Source organism: Phyllostomus hastatus, unplaced genomic scaffold (genome assembly GCF_019186645.2).
Source record: "Phyllostomus hastatus isolate PE091 unplaced genomic scaffold, TTU_PhHast_1.1 phas_scaffold_129, whole genome shotgun sequence".
Taxonomy (NCBI): Eukaryota; Metazoa; Chordata; class Mammalia; order Chiroptera; family Phyllostomidae; genus Phyllostomus; species Phyllostomus hastatus.
Window position 1 is genome coordinate 12260907 of NW_025334009.1, and position 15920 is coordinate 12276826.

Genomic DNA, 15920 nt, shown 5'->3' on the forward strand with positions numbered 1-15920 from the left:
CTTTGGAAAAGGTTTTTCCTCCCCTTACATTCTCTGTATGTCAGGTAGTGACCACAGAAGTATGGCAAGGCTGGGGAGCTGGAGCTAGTATTCCGCCACCCAGGGGCTGATTGCGATAAAGAAGCTAAAGATTTTGAGGAGGGCAGCCAAGTGGTGGAGGGGACAGCCATGTTCACTGAGTTAAGTGGCAATGACATGTTGTATTTTCATACGAGAAAGAAGGTTCAGAGAGACTTCACCACTAGTAGGCAGGGTTTGAATCCATTACTAACACCGCTAGATCAAGCTGCCTCCTGTACCACCCAAGCTTTGTGAGAACCCATCAGAACTACCCACTTTTCTCTGCAAGTGCGTTGAGATATCTTTAATATTTCTCACCCTTTCCCATTCATTATGCAAAAAGAATTCCAAATGAAGCTCACAGCAACCATAATCACTCAGCCAAAACAGATGTCCAGGAAAACCAGCCTCAGGGGAACAGAAAAAAGGGGACTGCCAAACCGCTTCATTAATCTTAGATCTATATCTTACTTTTTCCCCCCGAGACCCATTTCTCGATTTCCATAATCCTGGTCCAGAGCCTGTTACAATCTGAGAACTCAGGTAGGTAACAAGGGACTCCGGAATGGTGCAGTTTGATTCTGCCTTAAGCCTGGCATCCAGGAGACTGCCCGCACTTTCCCGAGTTCAGAGACCAGCTCAGAGAAAAGGCATCTGGCTAAAGGGCCAGTTGGATGGGATTGGGTGAGAGTGTTCCTGAACTGTCATGGATCACGCTCTCCAGAACCTAATTGAAAGAGGCATTTGAGTGAGACAGAGGCTGCTAAACACATTAGTGACATTTGGGAAGATCTGGCTTTCTTGACACAGAGCAGCATCCCAACATAATATGCATCAGAGACTTGCCTCGAATAGCCTTAATTGCATTTTGATGTCCTGGTGACTGTGAAGATTATTTTTAAATCAAATCGGTGCATTAGAATTACATTTAGTTTTAATTAACTTGATGCATTTGCCAAGCAGTAATGTACTTAGAGAATGGAAATGAGACACCAAGGGAGTCTTATTGTCTTATTCCGTCTCAAGGGCTCTCCTTACATTATGGCAGGTGTATGAAGCATTCATTACAGAGTGAAGGACCTCATCACAAAGTTACAGGCCGAAAATCCAATGAAGACGAGTGTACTGGGCCTCAGGCCTGAGAGTCAGGAGACCTGCCTCCTGGGTTTGAGTCTGCCCCTGGCCCACGATGTGTTTTTTGATAAGTCACAGCTGTTCTCAACTCTGGAAGATGATCAGAATCTAGGGAAACATCCAACATACATATTTCCAGATGGGATTTGACTCTCTAGGCTCGGGTGGAGCCCAGAAATCTCTCTTTTAATTTTCTCCAGGAGATTCTTTGGCTTGTTAACAAGCGCGACCCTCCTAGCCACAGTTTTCTCCTCTGTAAAATACTAGTTGCTTGGGTAGCCCAGCGGATTTGCTAAAAGGACACAAAAGGATGTCAGGAAAAGTTGGGAAAGACTTTGAAATGGGCAAAAAAAAAAGATTACTGATCTGGGTACCTATCTAGCCCACCCTCCCAGGACAGGCCCCTTTCAATGCCTTTGAACTATTATTTTTCATATCCGCAAGTTGTAGAAAGCTGCTGATAACACACACGATTCTCATCCACAGAAATGCAAGTGAATCATGTCTGGTGGAATACCATCAATTATTACCTTGTGAATACTGACCAGTTTTGCATGCATTTGTCAATTCACATCAACACCCCTGATTGCCTACATATGTGCGATGCTTGAATTCTCCTTTGAACCAGATGTGACACATTACTGGTTCTCTCATTAATTAATGAGCCTAATAAAAATTTCGACATGATGTGTTCATTTTATATGTGTATGGGAGTCATGATTTTATGTCAGTTAAAAAAAATTATCCCTGAAGAAGAGTGACTTTTCATGAACACATTCTATAGCTCATAAGCCTCCTGGTCTTATACACGAGCTTTGCAATCCTAATAGACTTGTAAGAATCAATGTGAATGGTTCTAACATGGGGTAAATTAATACACTGTCTGAATCTTCTGATTTCAATGTAATTGTCAAGATTATCAGAGAGGATAACTACCACGGTCAATGTAGGATGGAAAGCTTGGGATAAGAGAAAGACAAGTGGACTCAGACTCTGTCTCCCTGGTTGTAGCCCCGAACTCTTCTTTTGACCTGTGAGTTCTGGGTCCTGGTAGAACCCAGGTAGAACTCCCACCTTATTCCCCAAAATGTAAAGAAGCATAAATTGTCTCATTTGAATATGAACGAAACAGCTAACTATCCATTCACTACGCTTTACTGGATTTTAAGGCAGTCTTTTCAGAATGAAGACTGGAATGAATGTAATGATCTAAATGTGCCCCTGCTCCTGCAATGATTATGCACCACCTCTTTTGGTAACGGCATTTGCTTTTCCCACCCACCCCTCCCATTTGGGACCTCTTAATGTAATCCTCTTGTTCTGCTATTTGACCAGTTTTTCTCTCATCCTTCCCTTGCTGCTCACTAACAGGCTGCCCAGGTCCCATGTCCCCTTTCCTGAAAACCTGGTGTGGCTATAATGCCCCCCATCCTTGCAAAGCCTTCCTTGAATTGCCAAGGCTGCTGGGATGCTGCCCCCTTGAGGTGCTGTGGCAGCATCCGGGACTGCCTCCCCACCCCTGAGACCTCACACTGAAGTGTACTGTCTTGTCTTTGCTTCTGACCCCCCCACCTCCACACCCCCAGCCCTATGTCCACGTGAGCTTTTTGAGGACGGGGCCTGTGAATGGTTAGGGAGTGGGTGTACACTCACTACGTGATGGACAGATGAAACAAATCCTGGGAACAGCCACGCAAGAGTTAAAATCAATCAGTTTTAACTCAATCAAATGGTGCTTTGAAAGAGATTGGAATGAAATGAGAGGTTCTTAACAAACATTAGCTAATGAGGCAAAGAGTTGCCTGGTTTCATTCAGACTCACCCAGGGAAAAAACTGAGGCTCCCTGTTTCTAGGGAAGAGTCTTGTGATTCAAGAATTGAAATCCTCATTCGGAGTTACAAAATAGGATAGGTATTTCTTCGAAGCCCCCCAAATTTAGGTGACACACACAGAAGTGGCAATGAATTTGTGTCTTTCCTAGAATTTAATAATATTGACAAAGCAGTTCCTGCTTTCACTCTCTTGGTTCATAAACATTCCTCCCCCCCTTTATGAAACACGGCCATTATCATATAAATCTTTCTTGGGAGAACTAATAAAAATGAAAATGAGTTAGATGTGGGAAGCCAAAATGGAATCTTTGGAATAGGCATGATATGGTGCATTTGAGCCGTTAAGTCTTTTATTTATTCTGGATCTTTTATTTCAGAGTTCTTAAGATGTTTAAGGGTTTGTGTTTACTCGGAGTTATTTACATCTGCCGGTTACTTATGTGATAATATCAACTTGGCAAAGCCAAAATAGTAATTCTTGTTGAATCTGAAAAGATGTGTTGGTGTGAATAATAAGCGACGGCTCTAAGACTCTGTTGGCAGACCTCCGAATCCAAAAGCAGTGAGGATAACGGGGCTGCTTCCATTGTACATATGGAGGGCCGGATTTACTTTCTTTGGAAAGCTAACTATCAGCAACTGAGCCTAAAAAACAAAAACAAACTAAGCAAACAAGTAGAATAGGAACGGAATCACAGAAATGGACATCACAGGGAGGGTTATCAATAGGGAGGGAGATGGAGGAAAATGTTGGGGAAAGTACAGGGAATAAGAAGCATAATTGGTGGATACAAAATAGACAGGGGGAGGTTAGCAATAGTATAGGAAATGGAGAAGCCAAAGAATTTATATGTACAACCCATGGACATACAAACTAAGGGGAGGTAATGCTGGTGGGAAGGGTGGTGCAGGGCAGAGGAGGGTAAAGGGGAGGGAAAAATGGGACAACTGTAATAGCATAATCAATAAGACATACTTAAAAAATAAAAAAATAAAGTCTAGGCTTGTAGTATTAAGCTGATGCTAATGATACGTGTATATGAGTGTGTGCGAATGAATGTATACTTGAGTTTGCAAGGGTGTGTGAATGTGTGCGCATGAACATGCGTGACTGTGTTTGTGCAGATATGACTATGTGTGTGTGGGAATGTGTGTACACGTTATGCATATGTAAGTATATCACACACACACGCTCACCCACTTAGCCAAGTGGGTGATTTGACGCATGGCTGATGGGACTGCAGGAGACAGTACATCAATACTGATTATAATGCGATTCTCCAGTTTGTATTCCAAGTAGCAGTTTAAAGAATTTTGCTCATGAATTAAGCTGGCAGCCCATAAAGTGTAATTTTCTGAGCTCTTTAAAAAAACTTGATAATAAGGGTTGTTGGTGGAAATTGTTAAGACCCTTCATTATGGAAGGTTATCTGTACGAGCTCATTCCACTCAGAGGAGCCCGGGTGGCTCCATAATATTCTGAGACCACAGATCATCAGCAGTGAACTAGAGATCTCACACGTGAGGGCATCACATCTCTCATGTCAGCGGCGAAATGCCACGCATGAGGCATGTCATTTCAGCAACTAGGAAACCTACTCAGAATACGAGGGGTAGGATGTCACAGTCTCCTTGTCGCTGGACCAATTAGACAAAGTCTCATCGGATGTGCTCAATGGCCAGAGACAGTCATTGACTGTGGGCCAGGTTTTTTTTTGGTTCTCTATATCCTTAGGGTTGTGTTAATGAGCTTGTTTAGAAGACTAGGAAATAAAACATATTGTGGAAAGATGCAAATTATGAACAGTAGGTATCTAAAATATGTTATGCACCTTGCTTTGTATTTGGAATGAAATCCTAGCTTTTATTTTCAGTAGGTTGTTAAGTATCCAGTGGTGGAGTATCCAGAAGGGGAGAATTGAGGCTCACAGAGATCAGTGTGCTCAAACGGATGCAGCTAGTGAGGGTCAGAGCTGGATGGTGGGTGAGGTCTATGTGACTCCCAGGTATTGCTCTTTGCTGCCCTCTCTGACTCTCTCTGCCCATGATGGTGGGAAGGTAGAGCATCATCAGGGTATGTGAGCTCCGGGTATTTGGGAAGATAATGGTAGATGAATTTAGGAAGTTTATGCTGCACTGAAACTGTAGCAAAGCAGATTGTGTGCAGCCTGTCTTTAGACAGCATTTAGTGACTAGTGATGGGACCACAACATTTCTAAGAGGAGCCCTCACTGCCCTGAGAATAAGGGGACAGCACCTGGCTTCTCTTCTCTGTGAGTGCTCAGTAAAGGGCTTCTTCCAAATCGTCTTTAGTCCTTTGCTCCTTGTGAATATGACCATGGGCTCCTTTTGGTTTTGCTTTCTATAGTTTCTCCTTGACAAGTAGTAATCATCATGGGGTCAAGGCCAATTTCCTCTAAGAAACAGGTTCTGGATAGCCCCTCTGAGCTTGGTTTGCTTCCTCCTTCATATTTTCCATTATATTACCATGTACTTGATGTGCCCACTAATTATAGATGCCAGGTACAACATCAGCTCATTTAATTTCCACAGTACTCATTCATTTGCTCATCAAATATTTACTAAGCATCTACTATATTTCAAGGACTGTACTATGCTACAGGGATAGAAAAGACCGCAATTACAGATTTGTTCTCATTGCGTTTACAAGGGCAATAGAGGTTAACCAAATAGTACTGGAGACATTTAAATCCAAGTCGAGATAAGTGTTTTAGAGGGAAGAAGTATGGCGTCATGAAAATATATGAAAGAGGGAACTCACCCAGGTGGGGGGTATCAGGAAAAGTTGCACCAAAAAAGCACTATCTGAACTGAGATCTCGTGGGTGCATGATTGTCAGCTGGAATAGTATGTATGTGTGTGTGCATATATGTGTGTGTGTGCATGTGTGTGTGGTGTGATGGTGGTGGTGGGTGGATGGGAGGGGGGAAAGGGAAGGGGGGAGGAGCAGATGGCAGGAAGATGAATCCCTTGGCAGGTGGTTGCACGGACCTTCTAGGGAAGGGAAAAGGCCATTGTGGATGGAGCAGAGAGGTGAGGGGGACACAAAGCAGAGATGTCACCAGGGGTGAGACTGCACAGGTCCTGGATGTCCCTTTAAATATTCTGTTTTTTACATAAGGGAAGTAGGAGGACACTGGAGAGTTTTAAGCAAAGATACAGGTGTCGTGAGCAGACCTGAGGCAGGCATCTGGGGTCACACAGCTAGTGAGTGGCTTCACGGGGACTTAACCCGAGTCAAGCACATGCCCACACGTTTCATACTTAAACATCCAGGAGATCCATGTTGCGATACTCATTCTCCTTCTCTCATGTCTTAAGTCTGAAAAGAAGCACCTACTTTTGGAGTATGAATAGAACTGACTGGAGCGAACATTACTAAGCTCCCCCTCTGTACCAGATATTGTCGTCTTATCCAATCACAGCCATCCTCTAAGGGCAGCTTTGTGTCCCCATTTTCAAGATGAGAAAACAGAGGTCCAGAAAGCTAGGTAATATGATCTATTGTAAGAGCAGCTGGGATTCGAACCTGTTCTCTCTGACTCCAAATTTAGACAACCTCCATCCAAAACACAGCACTGTCCCCTTTGGGTACTCGCTTCCCAAGATGGATGGGGAGGTAGGAGTGGGAGGCAGGCCTAGAAACGCAGAGACCAGGTAGGGCCTGCTCCACCAATCCAGGAGAGAGGTGAAGGTGGGGATGGAGATAGAACACTTTAGGCAAAGAGAGCCAGTAGAACCTGAATATTAAATACATTTTGGGCACGAGGTAAAGGGACGTCTCTGGTGGCAGGCTCGAAGTCGGGGCGATGGTGACACCGTGCTCCCTAAGGCGCAGGTGTGTGGGAGGGAGGGAGGAGGGAGGGAGGGAGCTGCTCTGTGCTGCCCATTCCCAGGAGAGACGGGCCTAGATGTGCCACTGGAGTCAGCAGGGAGATCTGGACTATTTGTTGGATGTTGGCAGACAAAGATTCCTTATTCTTGTGCACATATATAATAAATGTCCGCTGAAGTGAAGATTCATCTGCTCTGATCTATGAGCGTGGGCTTTGCCAGTTGGGCCTTCTTTGCCTCTGAGCTCACACTCCTAACATTCCCCAGACTCTCACCTCTTTTGTTCTCTTGCCTGAGGATAATACCCAGCATGCTCCTCTCTGTCAGAACGCAGGTGGATAAGAGGGGTCTTTTGTTAAAAGGGATCTCCCCCCCGTACTTTATGGTTTAAGGAGCAAACGATAATTCACTAAGCCCCAGTTCATTCACGGAATTATACCAACTCCCCAAGCATTGCCTTACACATTCTAAATCAAGCAGCTGGCTTTTAAAATGCGAACCTAGAATCTCTGGGCAAAAGAAAAAAAAATGTAAGTATGATGTATCGCTCCAATCTTGCAGCCTGTGTAATGCAGACATTTCACTCCGGGGAACGAACTGTATGCCTCGAAGCAGACTGTAAACGGCGGATTTGTGAGCAGACCATTTGAGTTCTAATGGCCTGCGGCCGACCAAAATGAGCACCAAACGTTACGACCACCACCAGGCAGCTGGACATAATTCCTCAGTAACATTCTATATTTATCAGGGATTTTTTTAATCTGATAATTTCAGATAATTTTCCAATATAAAATGGTAGAACCCACACAATAGGAAGTTGGTAAATTTTAAATTTTAGGTACCCCAGTGACAATCTCAAGAAGAACAAAATACACTGTGCTTATTGAAAAGTAAAGAGGTGTCATCCTTGTCTTCATCAGCAAAAAGGTCACTGTGGACTGGGGACTGAAGGGCAGGCACCAGCCCAGTGATGAAACGTCTAACCTTCAGGGCTTGGTCTATCCCTGACAGAACAGGGCTTCCCTTGACAAATGCCATCCCTTCTCCTGCACCAATGCCAGACTGTTCGGGCAGTGTTGACACCGCCAGCCAGGGACTTCAGCCTGGCCCCTCTTACTCAGTGACGGAGAAAACGCAGATGTACGACAGCCTAAAGGTCTGCAGCAATCTGAGGAGCAGGGATCCAGGCCCTGCGCTCTGCTCTGCAAAGGCCCAAGAATGGCTGGGAAGCAGACCACAGGGATACTGAAACGAGGCTGACCTGGGCTGTGAGCCGGGAGGAGTCCGCAGACTCAGCGGATACACACATCTGCTGTGGAGCTGCGCTGAATGCCCTGCTCTGAGGGCTGGCGGAGGTTGACCCAATGGCACATGGAGCCAGCAAGCAGGTGCAACCGGAGTCTTTTGGGCAGCTCGCCCCTTTTAAGGGGCTTTGGGGAAAGTGGAAAAAAAGAGGCAGATGTCACTGAGGTGGGAAACGGTGTTCAGGCAAGTGCCAGAGGCCCTCTGCCTGGGAAATGGCACAAGTCCCAGGAGGTGGAGAAGCCCGCACGGCCCTCATGTGGGGAGACAGGCCCCTCTGGGAGCCATCGGAGGGGGTGACTGGTGGCCCTAACTTGGGCTGTGTGGCATTCACACAGGAGAGGTCCACCCCAAAATGGAGGCCATTGCACTGATGCTCGGACATTCCAGTAGTGTTCAGTGTTAATTTCTCTGTCCACTCTTTCAGACTTGGAAAGAACCAATCTCCAAGGGCCCATTCGACTAGAGAAGCAGCCCTTTTATCCTGCTCCAGGCCTGGGAAACACCAGCGCCTTCTCCCCCAACGACTTACATTTTAGTGTCAGGGATGGAGGAGGGGGAGTACAACCTTTTCTTAGAGACAGGCCAGTGAACAAGCCTCATTATAAAAATTGTCGTAACTACCAGTTACTGAGTGTTTGCGGTGACTAGGCACTGGGCTATACGCTTTACAAACATTCCATATTTCATCCTCACAAATACCTTCGGGGAAGAGGTCCTTCTTATTCTTTTATACAGGAGGAAGCCAGAGCAATGAGAGGTTTATAAGTTGCTTAAGGTCACACCATAAGGAGGACATGAACACAGGATTGACTCCAGCTTAGCTACCCCTGAAACACAAGGACCCCACACAGGTCAGGAGAAAGGTTCAGATTTCCCAAGGGTCCCCAAACCTCACCTCACTGTCCCCGTGGGTCTGTCACCATAAGTGGGATGTATCCTGAAACAAGAGCCTATCGCAGGATGAAAGGCAGGGGAAGATGCTGGACGCCAGCAGGAAAAACAGGTTGTTTTAGCTTAATTCTTCAATCAGTGTTAATTTGGGGGTTAAATACATTTTTTTTTGCGATTCCCTACTAGCCCCCGCAGGACACCAAGGGCATCCGAAGGTCAGCGTTCATGAAAGCTCCCATCAGCCGCTCTGTTGCCAACGTGCTGAAACCGAGCTTCTGGAAGGGCGGTCCCGCGTCAGCAGCATGGGCACTGCCTGCGGACCGGTTAGAAACACAGCTTCTCAGGCCCAGCCCCAGACCCTCATAGTCAGAGACTGCAGGGAGTGGCCCGGCCACCCGCGTGGGGACCAGCCAGTCAGCTTGTGGCGTGCACACTAAAGTTTGAGAATTGCTCTAAATTTCCCGGAGGTGGCACAATCTGAATGGTTGTTTTTTCACATAGAATTATTATTTTTTTCTTTTTCACTCTTGCTTTTTTTCCCCCTTTAAAACATGTTTTTACCTCATTTCCAAATCTTCATTCTCCTGTGGTACAAATTTGTACAAGGCAACATAGGTGTTCATCTGTAATGGGTCTTTGGAAAGAGGTCCCTGAAAGGGAAAATAAGAGAAGAATTAGAGAAGGAAGAAGAAATGGAGAGAAGAAAAAAAACGGTGAAGTTAATGAAATGTAATTAAGGACGTGGTGCTTAAGTTTAAAATATCTAACCATAACTGAAGACTGTTTCAACCATTGGTTTATTTTTTATTTTTAATTTCTTAGCTGAGATCGATTTTATTACACACCATTTGAAAACAGTTATGTGGAGGGCTTTGTCAGAAATACTACAATTTCCTTCAAATAATATTTTGTACCTAGTCATTCATGAAAGGTGATAAGGCTTGGTCCCAGGAACAAGAATACCCTCCCTATAGAAAGAGGGGCATGTGACTAGGAATAAACAGTTCCTCGGATGGACTTTTTAAAAAAAATTTTATTTTTCAATTACAGTTGACATTCAATGATATGTTAGTTTCAGGTGTGCAGCACAGTGGTTAGACATTTATATAATTTACGAAGTGATCCATAAAATGGACTATTTATCAGTTGAAAAAAGCACAGATTTTGACATCAGACAAATTTGGTTTATGTCATGGAATCACCATTTACCAGCTATGAAACCTTGCAATAATGATAACAAAAACTACTATTTTGATAGCTGATTGTGTGGCAGGCAGTGTGTTTCATTTATTAGCATACTGGGACCTCACAGCAGTCCCGGGAGGGAGATTTTATTGTTATCCCCAATTTGTAGACTATAAAGAGAACTATAAGTGTTATATAAATATTAGTTACTATTATTAACCAATTAAATGTAAATGCTATATATAATGTTTACACTTTAAAATATATAATAAATTAAAAATTATATAATAGATAATAATACACGTGTATTATAATAATAACACACATGTATTATAATAGTATATTATATATACTGCTACATGCATGTAGTATGTATAAGATATAATCTCTTATGCATGTATGCAGCATGCACAACACTACATGCATGCATATATTATATAATATGTAATAATATATATGTTATATTTAAATGTATAACACTATAATGAATATGTGCTGTATATAAAACGAAAAGAACTATAGGAGGATACACAACTATATGCAACTGTATACACAATTGTACACAACTGTACACAACTATACACAGCTGTATAAAAAGGATACACAACTGTATCCTTTTTATTTGATTTACTCTGCTATCCAAAGCTTAAGTATGTTTTATTTTATTCTCTTGATTCTATCAATTTATTCTGTCCTATGGACTCTATTCTAATTATATAGAAATGAACATAAAAGTAAGAATGTATACTTATGTACTATAATATATCACCAATATATTATGCCACTATATAATTTCCACACTATGGAGAATAGATCTACTTGCATGGAACATACACATGGAGACGAAAACTGCCTTCCGTGACATCCATACATACCTGGTGGTTTATGTCCTTTGCTTGGTCTTGGACATCGTCAGTGCCATTTTCTGGATACGTAAACACTGAAGGGGGCAGAGAAAGCAGGAGCGTTATGAATCCAGTCACCATGCTTTGGAAACATGCTTGAAAATTGCGGCTTTATTATTCCCTGTACCGTAGATGGCACTTCACTGTGATCCACTGCCGTTTCCTTGCTCTTTAGTGACCCAGCTTTTATGCCGTCGTCCATGGGACGCTTCCCTGACTCCCCATGCAACGTGCGTCACTGCCTTCTCTGCACACTCACACCCTGTACACGCCTCCGGCTGGCACACGTCCTCTTGATTGCCTGGCGGTTGTGTGGTTACAACTTGGCCTCATTTGACACAGCTATTCTCATGAACAGAGAGCGTGCCATTCATCTTTGTAAAATGTATCAAATCATTTGTTGTGGGGTGGAGGGTGATGTAGGGCCCTATTCGATGATATTTAAATTAACCTTTCTAAATACTCGATTCTCTTATCTATATCAGTATCTTGATTCTAGTTTCTTAATGATGTCTGTATTCTATGTTGCAGAATAAAGCTTTAGCTTTAAATTTCATAATAGTTCCTTGATCTCCTATTGTCAATGCATTGAGGCGATTATTTGGATTAAAAAATAAAATCATGGTTTCTCATTTAGTTTGTTTTTGGGTTGTACATTTTTCTCGCTTTTGCATTTAAGCAGCCACTTTGTGGCCTTTGATAACAAGCAAGTCTCCTCAAAATGGGCAGGAGGCTTCCTGTCCATTACACAGCTATGGGGGGTCTCTGATGGGTATGAAGGCTCTGCCTTGGCCTGTTCTACCAGCCAAGTGCACCCTGGTGACCAAAGTCATGGCCTTATTCCCACTGTGTGTCTCCTCTTTAAACACAAATGTGGCAAATGTTTCCAAGCTTATATAATACAGTTACAGTGTCTAAATGGACCTACCATTTAGATGACTCGACATTTAAAAATCACACTTGGCTGCTTTATTCTGCCCTTTGGTTACCCTTCTGGTTATCGAGGAAACCTCAGCAGAGGAAGAGAAAGCTCTATCCACCACAAGAAGCTCTATCACCCGTTTCAGTCAGTGCATTGACAGCCTCCACTGTCCTTACAATGGGCTCAATGACTGTAGGTAGAAAACACGCTTCAGAACAAGGGCCCCTGTAAATGTGCGCATGCGTGGTAAACAGCTGTCCTCTAGTTTGCACTTCCAGGGTCTGTGGACGCAATCCCATTACCCCCAGGAGGCCCATAGGCTGTCACTGGAGAAGCTTGGGTTTGTAGGTGAGTGGAAAACGAAGGTCCAATCCTATGGCCCTCATCTGCCTCGATATTTGACCACTCAACTTTGTTTAAAATCAGTAGAAGCAGGAATACTTTTCGCTGGTATAATGTGATTACCTAAAATCCCGGTGGAAACACTTGATTCCACCAGCAGAAAACTGGATACTTCTGAAAGAATATTAAGTGTTTGAAGGAAAACCCGCAAAGAGAACCTTCCTAGAAAACTGCTGATGGGCACTCAAACGGGACCTGCGTAAGGTGCAAACGCAATGAGTGGCTTGGACTGCGTTTACAGTTTGGTCATTTCACCTCGTTTTAGCTTTATATTGAATATCCTTGAAACATCTGGTATCATTTTGGTGCACTACATGAAACATCATTTGAAGCGACCCCAAATGTGTTTTCAACTATGCGGTTGCAAGCAGAACTGAACAGTGCCAAAATGCTTTTGAAAGCGCGTTTCCTCCAGAGTCAAGTCTAAGACTTTGATTTGAGGGAAAAGTATTAAGAAAGGTAACTCTTTTACCAAGACATATGTCATACACTTTTTATATTTGGTTCTTTACACTTATTTTATTAAAAATAATTTGAGGAGCGTGATGACCATGGGGCCGCCGGAGCTGGCCTGTGGCTCCCGGAGTTGGCTCTGGGGCCCGAGACGTGGTCCGGGGTCCTGGCACTCTAGGCCAGCCTCACCCTGACACTGCCACCACGCTCAAGCAAGGGAAGTGACTCCAGTTCCGAGCCCACGACGTCTGCTCTGGACGAGTGACTGTGGCGGACTATGCTAAGTCAGACCTGGCTGTTGTGAGGTCTGGCTGCGTCAAGAAAGCTGTCACCAGCGCCATTCATCAAGAAGTAAAATCTCTTTGTGGCTTGGAAGGCTCTTCGGTTCCTGCAGTGGGAGGTCTTTCTGGGGCTGTGGGAGCCCTGTGCTGTCCTCGACAGCAGTGATGAGATGGGTGCCCAGGCGGGAGAGAACCATCTCCAGAACCATCCCCAGAAAAAGGAAAACCAGGAGGCACAGAGACCTGCACGGGGCTGGAGGAGGAGCGTACCCCATGGATATTTGGCTGCTGCAGACCTCCTACAATCCGTCCTGAGGACATTGGGAACTCCTCCCTGATTTGTAAGAGTGGCTGGACTGCCACTTGCACTGCTGCCTTTTGGACCAGGTTGTACGGAAGGCACTACACGCTGGATGCCTCTCTGCCTTTGTGCCTGCGATCAGAGTCCCTGGAAAAGCTGCACTGCCTCTAGGTATGCGTGATCCTGTGTCTTAGAGCCCTTTGCTGCTCCAGTCTCCAAAAAGCCAGCCATTCCAGAGTACGCCCAGCTCATTAAAGAATTCCAGAACAGATTGTTGGGAACAGACAGGAACCAATGTGGAACTTCGACCTCAAGTTCAAAACCACTTCCCTAGATTAAAGAGCAAGTGCATTGGGGTGCTGCAGCCTCCTGTTCAGTACAAACATGTTCACACCAGCGCCGACCAGGACAGCTACCTCCTGCAGGTCACCACCTCAATTTCATCTTCATCCCCATGTGGGAATGACAGTCACTCTGTTTACGATCAATGTGAGCGTGGAAATGCGGCATCATCGATGACCCTGGTGTTCCAAGACTCTGCCGTCTGTGGTGGTGTTTCGGAAACTGTGCAGTGAGCAGGGTGCGCAGCATTTGACTCTTCAACCGGTGGCATTCTCAGTACCCATTCTCCCTGGAAGCATAGTCACTGCGTCCTGTCCTTGCGGGCAGGCTGCGCCAGGCCAGCCCCACTGGTCATCAGAGCCCCGTGTGGTGCCGACGGCTGGATGGTTTATCTGGTTAGCGAGGCGCGCGCTCTGGTTGGGGGAAGGGGAAGGCTTGAACCCTGTGTTCTCTGAACATAAAAAGGAAAAGCAACTATGACTTCTAAACACATTTTAGTGTAAGAATTTCACTTGAAAGGAGAAACCAGGCCTCATTTTATGCATTAAACCCCATATGGTGCTATTGAGTTTGTTGTTCTTTGTTCTTTTATCCCAATGGTCTTGCTCAGGGGAGAAGTTAGGCTTGAATCTCTAGTCAAGGAAGTTGAAGCATTCCCTATGGATCAGAAGAAACTCAGAGGCATAGAATGTGCTACTGTCGTTCCAGTTTAGCTGCCCTTCAAGTCCAAGTGAATATTTTCTCCCTTTCTCATTCTTCAGAAATAAAGCAGGTGACAGGGTTTTCAGAATCTTAATAAAAAATAATTTGATTGTTCATTTCATCCATGACAAGTATCCAAAGACTATGTCCCTTATTCACGCATATTTTCTTTTTAAAATTAAATTTTTTGAGGCCCTGGCTGGCATAGCTCAGTGGATTGAGCACAGGCTGTGAACCAAAGTGTCGCAGGTTCGATTCCCAGTCAGGGCACATGCCTGGGTTGCAGGCCACAGCCCCCAGCAACTGCACATTGATGTTTCTCTCTCTCTCTCTCTTTCTTCCTCCCTTTCCTCTATAAAAATAAATAAATAAAATCTTAAAAAATTAAATTTATTGAGGTAGCCTTGGTTAAAAACATTATATAAGTTTCAAATGTACAATTCTACAATATATCATCTGTATATTGCATTGTGTACCCACCACCCAAAGCCTGCGCTCCTTCCGCCAGTGTGTATTTCACCCTCTGAAACGTCTTTATCCCCCCCACCCCCGCAGTAACCACTGTACTGTTGTCTGTGTCTGTGAGTTTGTTCATTTGTTGCTTTTTGTTTATATCCCACATATGGGTGAAATCATATGGCTCTTATCTTTTTCCGTATGATTTATTTCAGTTAGCAATATTTTCTGTTATAGACACAAAATAAATCTTTAGTTTTTACCACATCCCCAAAGGACTGTAGTCTATTCCTTTTCCGTGTTCTTTCTTTTTTGCTTTGTAGTCCTATGAGGCCCATGTCCACCACTGTGGACATGGAATAATAACGAGATGATTATTATTACTTTTTTATCTGATCTTGATAGGGCAGCCAGTTCCATAATTGGCTTACCTGACATTGACCCAAACTTGCATCCCTGAAACGTCTGACTTGGTAATTATGCATTGCCTTTTAGGAATACATTATTGGATTCAGTTTACTAAGATCCTGTTTCAGATTTCTGTTTCCATGTTCAAGGGGGAAACTGGCCTGTGACTTCCCATTCTCACACTGTCTTTGTTTGGTTTTGAGGTCAGCATCATACTAGCCTCATAAACTAAGTTAGATGATGCTACTGTTCTTCCTCCTTGCTACTTTTTGTTGTATTTCAACAAAGAGCTTATGTAAGATTGAAACTGTCTATTCCTTAAACGTTTGGAAGCATTTCCTTACACAGTTGACTGTACCTTGTATTTTCATTGCAACAAAAAGTGAAAGTATCGATTCCATTTCTATCACCATCAGAGGCCACGTCCAGTTTTCTATTTCTGTTACTTCTTGAGTCACTTTGGTCATTGGTATTTTTCTTGGTAT

The 15920-nt window shown here is 44.0% G+C and overlaps 1 protein-coding gene and 1 pseudogene across 1 annotated transcript in view; one reads left to right on the forward strand and one right to left on the reverse strand.

Moving 5' to 3' along the window:
* Positions 1-15920, reverse strand: part of STAC (SH3 and cysteine rich domain) — a 119250-nt gene that overhangs the window by 18441 nt on the left and 84889 nt on the right. Inside the window, exons 7-8 of the mRNA XM_045857056.1 lie at positions 11139-11203; positions 9640-9728 (exon numbers count right to left, since the gene is read on the reverse strand). Coding sequence (XP_045713012.1) covers positions 9640-9728; positions 11139-11203 — 154 coding nt within the window. The remainder of the gene's footprint in view (positions 1-9639; positions 9729-11138; positions 11204-15920) is intronic.
* On the forward strand, positions 12330-14349 carry LOC123830692 (annotated as a pseudogene).